This window comes from Grammomys surdaster, unplaced genomic scaffold (assembly GCF_004785775.1).
Source record: "Grammomys surdaster isolate TR1022 unplaced genomic scaffold, NIH_TR_1.0 125951, whole genome shotgun sequence".
Taxonomy (NCBI): Eukaryota; Metazoa; Chordata; class Mammalia; order Rodentia; family Muridae; genus Grammomys; species Grammomys surdaster.
The window spans coordinates 3218026-3233181 of record NW_021620772.1 but is presented as its reverse complement, the minus strand read 5'-3'; the positions used below and the strand labels follow the sequence as shown (position 1 = coordinate 3233181).

At 43.1% G+C, this 15156-nt stretch overlaps 1 protein-coding gene across 1 annotated transcript in view; it reads left to right on the top strand.

Annotated features, from left to right (window-relative positions):
• Nucleotides 1-14711, top strand: part of Ttc39b (tetratricopeptide repeat domain 39B) — a 94643-nt gene extending 79932 nt beyond the window's left edge. The window contains exons 15-20 of the mRNA XM_028753621.1: nucleotides 691-782; nucleotides 1944-2070; nucleotides 4612-4720; nucleotides 9045-9162; nucleotides 10540-10656; nucleotides 14315-14711. Coding sequence (XP_028609454.1) covers nucleotides 691-782; nucleotides 1944-2070; nucleotides 4612-4720; nucleotides 9045-9162; nucleotides 10540-10656; nucleotides 14315-14405 — 654 coding nt within the window. The 3' untranslated portion in view covers nucleotides 14406-14711. The remainder of the gene's footprint in view (nucleotides 1-690; nucleotides 783-1943; nucleotides 2071-4611; nucleotides 4721-9044; nucleotides 9163-10539; nucleotides 10657-14314) is intronic.
• Nucleotides 14712-15156: the final 445 nt, after the last annotated feature.

Below are 15156 nucleotides of genomic sequence, written 5' to 3'. Positions count from 1 at the left end.
AATATTCGTTTCTTTTTTTTTTGGTTTTGTTTTGTTTGGTTTTTCGAGACAGAGTTTCTCTGTGTAGCTCTGGCTGTCCTGGAACTCACTCTGTAGACCAGGCTGGCCTTGAACTCAGAAATCCGCCTGCCTCTGCCTCCCAAGTGCTGAGATTAAAGGCGTGCCCCACCACTGCCCAGCCAAAATGTTCTTTTCGTACAATGTATTTTTATCATATTCCCCTCCCTACCCACCCAACTTTATGTTCTCTCCTATTCTCTTTTTAAACAAACAGATCCATAAATCTAAAAAATGAAAATCAAAACACTCAAAGGATCAGTAAACTGAAAATCTTAGAACAAACAACCCCCACAAACAACCAAACCAACCAGACCAAAGCCATGGGCTTTGTTTTGTGTTGGCCAGCTTCTCCTAGCAAGGGCTTCGTCCTAACTGAGTGTGTTTGGTATACCCAGTGACACTCCATTGCAGAAAACTGATTTTCTTTTTCTTAGCGATATCAATTTCAAATAGCTTCTTGGTTAGGAGTGGGCCGATATCCACTTACCCCTCTTAGTGCTGTGACACTGGTGAATCAGCTAGCCTTGGTAACACCTGCAGTTTCTAGATTACTTCTGGTTTGCGAGGTTAGAGTGTCATGTTCCTATGAGTGTTCTCTCACGAGCCCCTTGTCTTTTTTTCCCCCTCAAGGCAACATATGTGTTCTTGAAAGCTGCCATTTTGAGCATGCTTCCAGAGGAAGAAGTGGCAGCGACTAAGGAGAATATAGTGTCTCTGTTCAGGTGAGTGTGACACTCTTTCTGCCATAGAGACACTGGGGGTGTTAAGACGTAGCCAAGCTGTCCCTTCATGCTTTACTTTCTTAGTTTATAATTTGTATACTCACTGGTATGGACACACTTAAAATTTAGCTGGGAGCCAGCATGGATTCTTTAGCATGATTTCAGATACATTTGCTTGTCTAGGAATCATGAACACATAGCATTACACTTGTTTTCTAGAATTAGGGTTTAGATTCCAGGGCTTTGCACCTGCTCTTTCATACTGCCGTTGGAGTCTTTCAGTGATGTAATTGGATTTTTTCTTGAATCCTTTCCCTTGCTTATGCAGTCATAGAATTATGCATAAGAAGTGACCCCACAAAAATATGTTTAGATTGTGTGTGTGTGTGTGTGTGTGTGTGTGTGTGTGTGTGTGTGTATGTGTTGTATGTACATATCATGTGTAGGCGCATACCTGTACATGTGCAGAGGACAGAGGATGACATCAGGTGTCTCACTCTACACTCTCTGCCTTCTTCCCTCTAGACAGGGTGTCACTGAACCTGGAGCCAGACTGTTGGCCAGCAAATCCTGGTGACCTTCCCCCTTCACTGGGTTATGGGCATGTGCACGCACCAACCTGGGTTCCGAGCATTTGGACTTGGTTCTTTATGCTTTTGAGCCAGCATGCTCACTTGCTGAGCCATCTCCCAGTCCAAATTCCTTAGAACTTTGGTTCTTTCTCAAATGATGCATATGGATAACTATCTTTTGATAGTTCTAGATCTGTGCATCAGCTGCAAACAGGAACAGGAAATGTACTCCTTTATACTCTCCCCTCTTGCTGGATAAATACTTTGAGCTCCTTTCTGCTTATTTATGGAAATTGGCAATTTTATTCCTAGATTAGCCTGGACTGTGTTTGACAGATGTAAGACACTAGCTAAGCTGAAGGAAATGTCAGTTAGTGGCTCTCATGGAATTGTGCACCCACATTACCTGAATTCTGAATGTGTGTCACCATCCAAAGTGCCATCCCTACCCTAGGACTTGGGTCTGTGTATCACCCAAAAATGTGCATTTGGAATGGTTTCCCAGCTGCTCCTGGCTGTGATGTAGTCCAAAAGCCTCAGTTGTGACTAATATGTGTGCTCACTGGCCTTTCCATGGGGATCTTCACAGACAGGTCGATGGCTTGAAGCAGAGAATCGCAGGGAAATCTCTCCCCACAGAGAAGTTCGCAGTAAGGAAAGCACGGAGGTACTCCCCTGCCTCAGGTGTCCCAGGAAAGCTCGTCTTGCCAGCGCTGGTATCTGCTTTTATTCACTGTTTACATATTAGAGATAAATTCACTGTTGAGAGCATCAAGGGATGTACTTACCTTTGGGTATGAAGCTTATAGCTCAGTTAAGAACTATTATATATTTTTATATTTATACATAAACTAATTTTAAAAAATTGAAACTTTTACCTGATGTGTTTAATATGTGTTTAATACTAGTTAATATGTTCTAGACATTGTGATAAAGGCAACTTCAAAAAAATCATTTTGACTAAAGTGGAATTGAATTACAAAACATCACAAATTCAATTTTACATTTTCTAATAGCTATGTAAAAAATGTAAAAGGAAATCTTTAAAGCATACTTTTTTTCAAGTATAGTTTGTTTAATCAGGGCATGGCGGCTTACACCTGTAATGCTAGCACTTGGGTAGCTGAGGCTAGAGAATTGCTGCACATTTGAAGCTAGCCTGGGCTGCATAGTGAATTCCAGACCAGTCTGGACTATAAAGTGAGACCCTGTCTTACAGAAGCAGCTGCCTTCTCCACCTCGAAAATATAATGACCCATGTAAACAAAATGTTGCCATTTTGATGTGGAATTGTAGACAAGGGAATACTCATCCCTGAACCATGCCCTTCTATGGACATGGGTCTCCCACCCGAGAGCAGCCTCCTATGGACCAGCCATGCTGTACTGCGGGAGCCTCAGGGCTGGAGGCTGCTCCGGAAAGGCTTGAGCTCACCCTCCCGTTTTGACAAACCCCTGTGAAAAACACTGTGTGCCTTGAATTTTAAAAACAAAGCCTTCTTTTTTCGAGGAAAGCTGTTGAGTGCACACAGGTGTCACGGTCTTCCTGGGTGGTTCTATGAACCTTTTTTATTTAGGGGATAATTTAATCATTCTCCTTTGAATGCTATGTAGCGTGTTCTGGTTTTTACTCTCATTGGCATGCTACAGTGAACCTCATTTACATGTAATTCTCTAGGAATGTCTTCAAAGAAATAGAATTCTTAGTTAAAGGTCTTGTGTTAATGTTGGGTGTATAATGCTAAATTTCTACCCCCCTCAAAAAAAACCCACCTTGTATCAATTCAGATGACTGATAATCTTTTAATATGCATTTCTGCACCGACACTTTAAACGTCTTTATGCGCTGCTGTTCATGTCCTTCGGTTTCATTGGGTTATTCTTGCTTCGTTGCCGACTCTCATAAGTTCTTCATGTATTTGAAGAGGAATAAGGATGTAGCCCCTGACAGGGGTCAGATAGGAGCTAGCCTGCTGCTAGCCTCAACTCAGGTGTTTCCCATATAACCCCAAGATTAAACTGACGGGTGAGATAGAAATGGACCTGTGATCACATTCTGATAACAAGGACGCTGTGCTAAATCCCGAGGCTCCCAAGTGAGGCCTCTGTTGCTTAGTTAGCTTTAGCGCTCGTCCACAGTCTTTTATGTATCAAGTGCTCTGCACTGAGAAGGTCTCTCTATATCAGAGAACTTTCCAGAAACTTTCCTGAGCCATTGTATTTTATTTGTCTACATTAGAACTTAGACAGTGGTGCTTTGAACCACTGAAGGTTGGTAGATGTGTAGTGACAAAGAATTGATTAGAAATACTCATATCTAGGGTGGTTGCCACAGCCTGTTTTTCATAAAAATCTCAAACCAAGCTTGCCTCTCCCTTTGATAAATGCTAAGTCAATAAGAAACTTTAAATCATCATCAGTTTAAAAATGATATTATTGAATTGTGCTCCTAGCTTCCAGGATCATAAAACAAACCTGACAGCATCATTTCCTGCCTCATGTCCATGGCTGCTCTGCTAAGAGGACTCTCAAATAATATCTATCGTAACTTAAAATTCATGCTCATCATAGACCCTTCAAAATATGAACTGCACTATCTGGTCATTAGAAAAATATTTTGAAGCAAAAACACATTTGCTTTTGATCCAAAAAAAAAAAAATTCTCCTGTGTTAGCCCATTAAATATAATCTGCAAGGAGGAGTCATTAGTTTACATTTCAGGAGCTGTCATTCAGCCATATGGCCTTTAAACAAGCATGCTTTCTGCATATTGGATCGTGTTACTGGGCCGACACATGTTTTTAATGATATAAAAGAACCTGAGCCCAGTAAAATAAATATTCCAATGATCATTTCTAGCGATATGCTTGGAAACACTTTATGTAAACAAAGTGGCAGACATTTTAAAATATTTCCCTTTACTTAAAAGTAACAACAGAAATTTACATTAAACAAAATTGTTCATGGTGTCAGTTTAAAATACTGTTTTACCTCTGTATCTATATTCTATCCAAGGACTGTATGCTAGTAGATAATTAATATGTGTTTGTTGAATGAATGACTGCGTTTTTAGTAAGAGTATAAGATATATACTTACTTACCTTAGAGCATAAAAGACAAAAGGATATAGTAAAACCAGGAAAAATTATGCCTCTAAATTCCAGATGAAGAAAGGGTAGAACAAAATTCTGATTGTCCTGTTGAGATTTTAGCAACACTTCATGTAGTTGCCAATGGTTTTCCATCCTTCCTTCTTAGGAAATGATGTACGTCTGGAATGGCTTTTCAATAGTGGGCAAAAGAAAGGATCTTTGTGAAAACCTCTTGGTGACTGTGGAGAAGGCTGAGGAGGCATTACAAAGTCAAAGTAAGTGTGCAGGACCCTTGTGTCCACTCCCCTTCCTCTCCTGTTTCTCCCTGGTGTCCATGCACATTGATGTGTCTGCACCTCACGAGCAGGCTGGAACTTGTGCTTGTCATCAAGATAAACAGTGGCCAGCACCTCTTTTTAGACTGAAGAATCTCGAGAACATGGCTCTGAACAAAGGACCTGTGTCACAAAAGATCATGGTATAGGATAAGATTCCATTTTATGGTCTAGCCACATGGCCAGTGTTGAAGGAAAGATCAGTCAGCATCTTTGTCTCTAAGGAGCAGCTCTTCTTAGTCTTTTTTTGCTACTGTAACAGCATGCCATAGCTTGGGTTAATTTATGAAGAAAAAAAAGGATGTTTTCCACAGAGGTGGAGACCAACAGGTGCAGGATCAAGGTGCTTTGACTAACAAGGACCTTTTTCCTGCTCTGTATCATGGAAGAGGGCATGGCGTAGAGAGAGACTGAGGCACACAGCACACATCACCTCTCTCTCTCTCTTAAAGTTCCTACCTCTCAATACTGGTGCAATAACGGTTAAATCTCACTCAAACAGTTAGCACTACTGCACTACTGGCTCCATTGCCTTATATTTAGGTCCTCAACACATCCCACCCTCTCTGGACCCCATGGACACCAGGCATGCATGCGATCCACAGACAAAACACTCATGTGAAAAAAAACAAAATAACATAGTAGCCAATCTAATGGATATAAGGGATTCTTTGCTATTTTATTGTGAAATTATTTTAAAAAGAAAAATTTTATTTTGTATGGAAATCAACACAACTGTATCATTTTGAAATTGAAATAAAATGGAAGTAAGTTAGAATTTACCTTTAAAATAAGATGTAGGGGCTGGAGAGATGGCTTACTTTTAAGTGGTTTAGTATTTTTACTACTGTTGCAGAGGACCCTTTTTCAATTCCCATATGGTAGTTTATAACTGCCTGTTACTCCAGTTTCAGGCGATCTGATCCTCTCTTCTGGCTTCAGTGTGCACTAGGCATGCAGGTGGTGGTGCACATTACATGTAGGCAGAGCGCTCATACACACAAAATAAATACCCCTATTTTAAAATGGGATTCCATGAGATAGACATCTCCAAAAGTTTAAAACTTTGAACGAATTCAGTAGTGCTCATTGTTAATCAGTGTATTTGACTAATTTATTAATTTGCTCATTCAGACTCCCATAGCTGACATAGACTTAGAATGGGAGAAGAAAGATAGCTCTTGCTGTTATGGGAATTATATAGATTAAAGCCCACATGTCCACAAATTAAATGGATGAATGAATGTTTATGTGAAAACCAGAAAGTAAAGGAAACACTTTTGCAAGGTTATGTGAAAACAGTTGTAGGGTGTTCCCCTCCCTACAGAAAACTAGCCAGCATTCCCCCTCTGTCCCCTGCTTCCCCAAACTCTGTATGGCAGTCCTCAGTCTCTGTGATGTGCTGTTGTGTCCTCTCAACCCCTAAGAGTTGGTCCTTTGTCAATCGCATTTGCAAATCAGCAGTGGCTTTTTCTCTGAACAGACTCCTTACCCTCAGGTTGTTTTGCTCTCTCTTGACTGGAGGAAAAAACAAAAAACAAAAAAACTAAAGGCGTAATGCTTGCATGTATGCTCATACATGGGAAGTGCTTAGAAACCCAAATCACTGTCTTTCTGATTCTGTTCCTAATGGCGTCTTCAGAGGTAATGAGCAGAGACTCCAGCAAACACACCAGGCCTCCACAGTTCTGTCCCTCCGCGTTTCTCCTCTGGGTGAAAGAACTTGTTTATTGTCAGGATCGCCAGTTACTGCAGATTAAGTTTATAATGTTTTTAAGGACTGTTGTTCTATGTAGGAACATTGTCTTCTCTGATTCCTGACTCTTAGTAATTAAGCTCCTGTTCTCCAGAGTGAGGGGTGGGGATCTGTGATTGGAAAGTTAAGTTAGAAGCCTGAGGTTGTGGGGGCTTCCACCCCAGCCCATATTAGCTATCAAAATGTGGTCTGGTTTTGTGGCTCAAAATCAGGGTAGGAGGGTACTAGTGGCCTACCGTAGTGCCCAGCCACAGTGAGTGAAGGTTGGTCATCCACACAAGGGGCACAGCCAAGACACGAGAGAGCACTTGCAGCCAAGCTTAGCATGGGTCGGCATGTGGTATTAATTTCTGTACCGATTTCTTTGGAAGTCTAAACAAATCCATCATGTACCCAGAAGTTGGCAGCAGATCCACTTTGTCTATCCTTGTAGCTAATTTGTGTGGCGACATTATATAGCAAACAGAATCAGTTACATGAAGGGATTGCAGTCTGGTGGCCTTTCACGTTTCAGTCAGCTTCCACATTTCCTGCTTGGCGCATTGCAGTGAGTTTCTGAAATATGCAGCATAGATATTTTAGTAGTTTTCAAGCTTCCTTCTTTCTTGATCTGCCCCCAGTTAAGACACTTAGCAGCCTCACTGTGCTGCACGTAAGCTTGGCCATTGCTACCATGATTCAAACAGACAAACAAACAAAAACAAACAAACAAAAAAAGAAAACCTTTTCAAACAGTATTATTTCTGTGTGTGTGTGTGTGTGTGTGTGTGTGTGTGTGTGTGTGTGTGTGTGTAGGTTGGAGGACGTTTTGGGGCCCTGGTACTTTTCTTCCTCCATGTGGGTCCTTGGGGTCAAACCCAGGTTGTCGTGCTTAGTGGCCTTCACTTGCAGAGCCACATCACCAGCCTTGTTGCAGTGATTTTTTCTTTTTTTTTTTTAATTCCAATTGAAGACAGAAACTGTTAAAATCCTCCTCTTTCATGAGACTTCGAATCATGACAGGGAGTGATCGTGTGACAGTGTGCTGTGGTCAGAGGAAACTGTGGCTTTGCTTCTGAGGTTTTTTGCCGGATGTGGAATATGAACCCCTCTGTCGCATTGCTAACTTAAGATCCCCACAGAGTGACTTGACTGGTTTTTCAATGGAAGTTGTCTGCGGCACCTCAAAAACCATCATTTATTGAGCAAGCAGATGTTGTCACAACACAAGCTGTCAGAAACTGCTTCTCAAAGTTCAGTGGGATACGCAGTAGTGACACTAAAAACCAGTGTCCCAGTGTGGGTCTTAAGGCTTTGGGCTGCAGGCTGACTGACCTGCTTCTCAGCAGACATCTCTGAGAGAAATATGGGTTGGGGTGGGCGGCTGTAGAGAAAGGTAGTTCTAAGTAGTGGGAAAGGTTGGAGGTGTTGATATCTGTGGGTTCTCTAGTGTCACGTCAGCACTTGACAGAAGTGAATCTCAAATGTTTAAACAGAAGTGAAGGGAGCCCTCTTTAGTTGGGTGAGTAGCACTCTTAACCTCCAATAGGTGAGGATTTTATAAGCTGAAACACCGGCACGTGTCACTGGTGAGGCCTGAGACTTTCAATCAGCGTCTAGTCAGTTCCCTTTACCACCCGTCCATACTGTTGTCACAGCCTGAGACGTGTAAATTAGCGTCTGTCTCGGAATGGCTTCTTCACATGTCACTCGCAGAAGAAAAAAATCAGGAAAGCCTTCACGCATGGAACACGTGGCGTGGCTACCTTTGTCACAGAGCCACTATACCATGCGATGTAACTCACTCTGCTTAGTACGGCCCAACTGAGCTGCAGACAATGGGGGCCCAGGCAGGGGCAGAAAATCCTTGACATTCTCTAGGAGCATGGGAGTTCGTGGGGGCTTTGGGTGCCTTTCCTGTGTTTCAGAACCATTTCACAGCATAATTTTCCCCCAAAAGAACATAACCTGAGAGAACGGATAGGTTGTAAACATAATGATCTGGAAGAGAGGTTTCTGCTTCCTGCATTTTGAACGGGTGGGAGGCCATCTGCTTCTCCATATGGAAGCGCTCTCCTCTCCTGCGCGGGCGCCAGCAGAGTTAGGAGCCAAAACAACAGGAGGAGACAGCCTGGTTCCTCCTCCTTTACCTCTGAGAGAATTAATGAAGCTCATTCTTTATTTAGAGTTCAGATTTCCTGTCATAGCTAAGGCCACAAAATTCAGAATGACCACCTGAAAAATCTGCCTGTGAACACACTATAAACGCCGGCGAATGAGTGAGCTTGACATCCTTCTCAGCAAGTGTTTGCATTGTATAGTGAGTTAATAAACATGTTTGTGAAGAGACCCCTAAAACCCAACATCAGTTAGTTTTCCTCTCAATTAGGTTTTTCTTGAAAGTATTTTTGGGCTGGAGGCGCAGGGCAGCCCAGAGTGTCTGCCTCGCACAGAGGAGGCTGTAGCATCCATCCCAGACAGCACAGAAACAGTGAGCTTTACCCTTCTGTTTATGCTTCTTGTTTTAAGACTTTACTGACTACTCTGTGGATGACGAATGCTTGGTGAAATTACTGAAAGGATGCTGCCTCAAGAACTTACAGCGGCCCTTGCAAGCTGAGCTGTGTTTCAACCACGTTGTGGAAAGGTAAGAGCCAGCCTGAGCACAGGTTGTGGCTTCAGGGGAATCTGTGGGACGAAGGGATGCGCTAAGCCTTTAACCTCATGAGCAAAGCTACGGTTTGCTTGGAATATGGCTTTACACATTTTCACTCAGTGTTTAAAGATGATTGCAAAATGCAAACTTATAGCCAGGCTGACAGTCGCTAAGCACTGGCAGTGAACTGCTGAGCCTGTCAAACTCACCTAGTCTTTAGTCCTCTGTGTGTGTGTGGGGGGTGGTGTGTGTGTGTGTGTGTGTGTGTGCGCGCGTGTGCGTGCGCGCGCATGCGCGTGTCTCATGGTAATTTGGCAGGGAAGAAAGGTAATAAATACCACTCCTTGTTTTTCCTCAAAGAGCATGTCTTTTTTTTACAGCAATGACAGTACTGTCCTGATACTTTTCAGAGAATTGGAGCAAGGGTAAATGCCTGTCAGTAACCTGGTAGTCACTGTGTTCTCTAAAGGTTGTAACTACTCGCTTTGCACAATGTGGGCCCAGTAGCAGGGGTCTCTACTACTTTCAATAAAGAATCTTAGAAGCTGTATCTAATGTCAGATCTCCTGGTTTTTAAACATTGGCTCAATATTTTTGAAAAGACCACAAGCCAAAAAGATGGAGGCCATCCAGTGTGCCCCTCGATGCCCTCTTTTCCACGTGACGTGCCTTTCCATTAACAGCCACTTGGACTCCTTCCTCATGACAGAATTTATGAGAATGTAGGACACAGTATCTAGTTACCAAATAAGGTAATTTGGTGAACATACTACAGAAGTGTATGCGCACTTCTAGTTTATTGGTTTTATTAGATAACTAGTTTTATCTAGTTTTCATAGTGTTCAAGAGCCGGCGACAAGAGTGACCGTGTGTACCGTTTGCTTCATTTAGTCAAATCTCACAGGGAATCACTTACTTGTATGTTTTACAATGTTTGAGTTGTGAAATCACGTTGAGTGTGGTTAAGTTGAAGAAGAAATCTCCCACACCACTTACCTCAGCTTCTGCCCAGGCTGCAGTCATGATAATACCGTTGTTCTACACAGTTCTTGGATCTCTAGAGCAATGTACATTTGAAATGCAGGTTTCTGTGAGGACTGGCCTCTTGGTTGTTAATTTCCAAAGAGACATGTTTTGTTTTTTCTTCATGTCAGGAGTACAGGCAAAACTTGGCCTGACCCTAAGGAACAGAAGATGAGTGTATGAAAGTATACTTCATCCCATAGGTTGTTAAGCATCATAACTCAGGCAGCAGCCTTCCTCCAGTGATAGTCTTGGCGTTGCCTGGGAAATGAAAAATGATGTGTGTTTCAGGTGATAATTTTTGTGTTCTGTTAAGACTTAATTGATTTTCATTTGCTCTTTTAGTGAAAAGCTGTTGAAGTACGACCACTATCTGGTGCCATTCACACTGTTTGAGTTGGCATTTTTGTATAAAAGCCAAGGGGAAATTGACAAGGCCATAAAGGTCCTAGAAACTGCAAGGTAAGTACTGAAGGTGACTTGCCCTGGTGACCTGACATGGGAAACATCAATGCCATCACAGCAGCAGAAATGACTTAGTATTTCTTAAAGCCACTGAGCTAATACAGACTCAGCGTGGTTACTTTTGCTAATTTAGGCTGCGGGCTTTTGCTGGAATTGTGCTGTTTCCTGCCTTAGTCCATTGCTCTGTGGCTACCTGGAGATGTGGTTGTGTGCATCTAGCTAACTGACCAGTTCAGCTTATTCTCTTCTGTATCAGGACTCGGCACACTTTTCTGCAAATGACCAAGCAGTAGATGTTTGGGCCTTAGAGTGGGCACTGGCTTTAGAGTAGTAAGGAGTCCATCGACAGCACTTGGTCTATTGTATGCACTGTAATGTGGAAGGGGAGGGAAGAATGGGTGTGATCAGAGCTGGTCTTTGGGTCAGTTTTCTGACCAACAAATATTGTCATATAAGTCATATCTGCCATTTCCTGAAGAACTTCTGATCATGTGGCGATCTTTCCCTGCATTCATTTTTTTCCTGTATGGCAAGTCTAAGCGTCTTTTGTCATTCCTGCTCGATAGTGACTCAGACTAGTGATTATGGGCCACTTTCAGCAAGACAATACCCCGTAGTCTGTCTGGAGCAGTTGGGGCAGTGGAGAAGGAATACTGTACTAGGTCCTTCTAGGTCAGTTGAGTGTAGTAGGTCACATACCAGTGTAATCCCTACTGTAGTCCCAGGCAGTAGGAACATTGCCAGAAGTGTGAGGCCAACCTGGGCTACAAAGTGAGACCTTTAGTCAAAAAACAGGCAGACAGACAGGCAGGAAGGCAGGCAGACAGACAGACAGACAGACAGACAGTGAGATCTTGTGTTAAAAACAAACAAAACAAAAAAACAAAGCAAAAATTCTGGGTCATCAATAGCTTAGTAGTCACTGGTCATTTCTTCCCGCTCACCGAGTTCCTGTTATATGCCAGGTCCGTGAAGGCCATGGAGAGGCTCCTGTGAGCTCAGCACAGAGTGTTCTGCAGGGTTAACTGAAGGGAGAGATCTGGGAATTGAGTGTACTCTGCCGAGATGCACAGTGTTGATCTGGGGTACCTGGATGTTAATTGAGTTGAGAGTCTTTGGAGGAGGAGACAGTGTAGTTGACACCTACATAAGTCGGGTAGTTGTGGAAAGGTGGATCACCAGGTCATCTTGCACAAGGTATGGCCATGAATCCTCTGGGTGTGGTGAGTGGGTAGACAGTGAGTGGACAGTGGTGCTTTACACCAGCTAGGGGAACACTCAGAGCAACAGGTTTTTGGGAAGAAAGAGGCACACATCTCTGAGGGCTGTGGTACTTGGAGGTGGCTGCTAGGTTTCCTCATGCAGGGGCGAGCTGGCCATGAGATGTGTAGCTGTTTTCAGGGCCACATGGACATGAGCCAAAGTCCTCAACACAGTGTGTGATGATAGCCAAAGCCATTGTTCCTGAGGTCATTAGGGGAAGCTACAGAGCGGAGATGGAGGTCTCATACAGTGCCTGGAACATTCCAGTCTCGAGATTAAGCTGTAAGATTTGGACTCTTATGATCTTAATATGATTAAACAGACTTAAGAGGATGGTAGGTAAGTTGTTGTTTAACTTCTACAGATGTCAGTGTTTAGTCAAAGTTGTTTCAAAACAGTGAAGTGCAGCACGTGGCTCAGAGTTAAGAATCTGCCCATAAACTTGAAGACCTGAGTTCTATTCCTTGAACCTACATTAAGGTAGAAGAAAAGAACCAACTCCACTGAGTTGTCCTCTGACCTCCTCACAGGCTCTGTGGCATGCCTACCCCACCAGTATATCATACACACACCCAACAATAACAACGGTAAAATCAGCATGAAATCTCTAGATTCATACAACTGGTTATCAGCTAAGAACGGAAACATTTTGAAGCAGTGAGAACGGGCACTAATGAGTGAGGCTGCCAAACAGCATAAGACCAGAACTATAGAGGTCACGTGACCTTGACAGAGAGAAACGGGCTCAGCTACTTATAAGATGCTAGGGATGTTAGCCGTGAACAGACTGGCCCATGGAGGAAGACGCTTTAGGGACGTGGTGCCACCAAGTACTTCTTACTTGGAAAATGCAGGAAGAGGCCCCTTTGGCAGGTAACGTGCTGGGCATGAGAACAAATGCTGTTTCAGCTGTGACGTCTGTCCATCCTCAGATGAAGCTATGAGCACGGCACAGTGAACAGTGCTGCTTCTGATGCTCACTGTTGGAACACCGTGCTACCGAGTGCAGATGGAGCAGCAGGCGATGCTGCTTTTCTCTACCACCAAAAACATTCAGTGCCACCACAAACCCAGGCAGTACTGGTAGGGCAGTCATAAACATGCTCGGTTCAGCATGGACTTTTCAAAGTGGCCAGGTCTGGCTAGACACTGAGAAAATATTCAGTTATTCTTTGATAAATCTTAGTACCAGGTTTATTTTTGAATATCAGAATATATCACATTCATCAAAGTTACCAAGAAAGTGTTAAAAAAAGGCAGGGAAGCAGGGAATAGAAAGAAACACTACTTGAAAGGAGCCGTCAGCTGCCTGTCTGCCAAAGCAGTGTACAAAACCAGGAGGCCTAAATGAAAGCTGTCCTGTCTACTTTGCCAGTTCCTAACAATTTTATAGTGAGGAGAAGACAACGTGAATGATGTCCATGTCTTAGGGTTCCTGCTGCTGTGAAATGACTTACAAAGGACAACATTTAGTTGGGGGTGGCTGCCTGTTTCAGGGTTTTATGGCAGGAAGCATGGCAGCACCAGGCAGACATGATGCTGGAGAAGTAGCTTGAGACGTCTGCATCTAGATCCACAGGCAACAGAGAGACACACTGGGCTTGGCTTGAGCATTTGAAACCTCAAAGCCCACTACCAGTGACACATTTCCTCCAACAGGCCACACCTCCTAACAGTGGCTCTCCCTGGGGGCCCACAGGGGCCATTTCCATTCAAACCACCACAGTCTGATTTTTCAAGTAATCTTGAAAAGCCCCCTGCTTTTCTTGTTCATGGTTCTGGGGATTGACCCCAGTCTCTGTGTGCCAGGCATGTTCTCTCCCTCTGTGTTCCATTCCTCGACTCTCACTGTGTACTACTCCGTGCCTTCTTGGCCCCTTCTGACACTGGTCTAATTGAATCACTAGTGACAGAATTACTGAGAACTTACATGAGAACTGGAATAGATGGTTTTGGGGTCACGAGGAAACCCCGCTGTTTTGAGGGTAGCTTCCTGTGGGTTTCAAGGTATTTTTATTCTGTTGAATTGTTCATGATCACTGTGTCATATCAACCTGCCTTAATGTTTTCCTCCTTAAATAGGAACATTGAGCTAGGTAGGAATACTTAACAAATGTGCCACGCCCTCATGACTGTGTTGTAGTCTGGCAATTAGAATGTTCTGCTCAAAGCATGGCCTCTTAGTCATCACCGGGGAAGCTTCTGGAAACCAAGAATGCAGACTCACTGTTCACTTTGCCCCACAGAAAGAGCCTGCTCTTTACTCTGCTCCACTGATGCTTTTTTGAGTTAGAAAGTAACAGGCGATCCGAGGGAGGCAGAGGAAGGAAGGTGGCACCCCGCTAGACAGAATAGATGCTGACTGTACAATTTTATCACTCATTGCTTTCAGAAACAACTACAAAGATTACTCCTTGGAGTCCAGACTGCACTTCAGAATTCAAGCAGCTCTGCATCTCTGGAAGAAACCATCCTCCGACTGATCCAGAGCACACAGGATGGAGTCTTCCCACCAGTTAACATTGACTCTGGCTATGGAGATCAGTCCCTGTGTCAAGGTGGAACCATGATCCGTCAAATAAGAAACAGAAAACTTGTTGTCAGGCACTCCCTGTCACCAGAGTGGCTTACTGTTGGTCTACATATTTTCCCCTGTGGAATGACATTTAATGCTATATAGAAATTCTTATACTCTGCCTTTAAAAAGAATTTCACATTAGATCTCAATTGAGGAATGTGAAGTCTTTTAAAAGACTGGCAGGTACAATAAAGCCTAGTTAGATTATTTATTTTTTTAATGTGAAAATTAATATTGTTCAAGTAGCAAATGGCTTTATCAGCTGAGCCATTTTTAGATTGGCTTGTCCTTTAAACTTCAGAGATATTTTACTGCTGCTTAAATCTCATACAGTAAATAAATACGACATCTATAATAATATAACAGTGGGTTTCTGACAATTCTGGAAGAGGGAAGTGAAAGGCCAGAGGTGGGTAAAGTATTCCTAGGCAGAAGGGACTTGGATCTCAACAAGATGTTACAGTTGTAAGTTTCAGGATTTCCAGTCCTCTCATTGGTTGAAGGTAGTGACATTTTTCAGAAACTATCCTGTGTTTGAATGTACTCATATCAGATTCAATAATAGCATTCAATCATATAGGCACATTTCTTATGTATCTAAGGGAAGAAAAAGCTGTATTTTAGAACCCCCTGACCTTAGAGCTGAAGCCTGGATT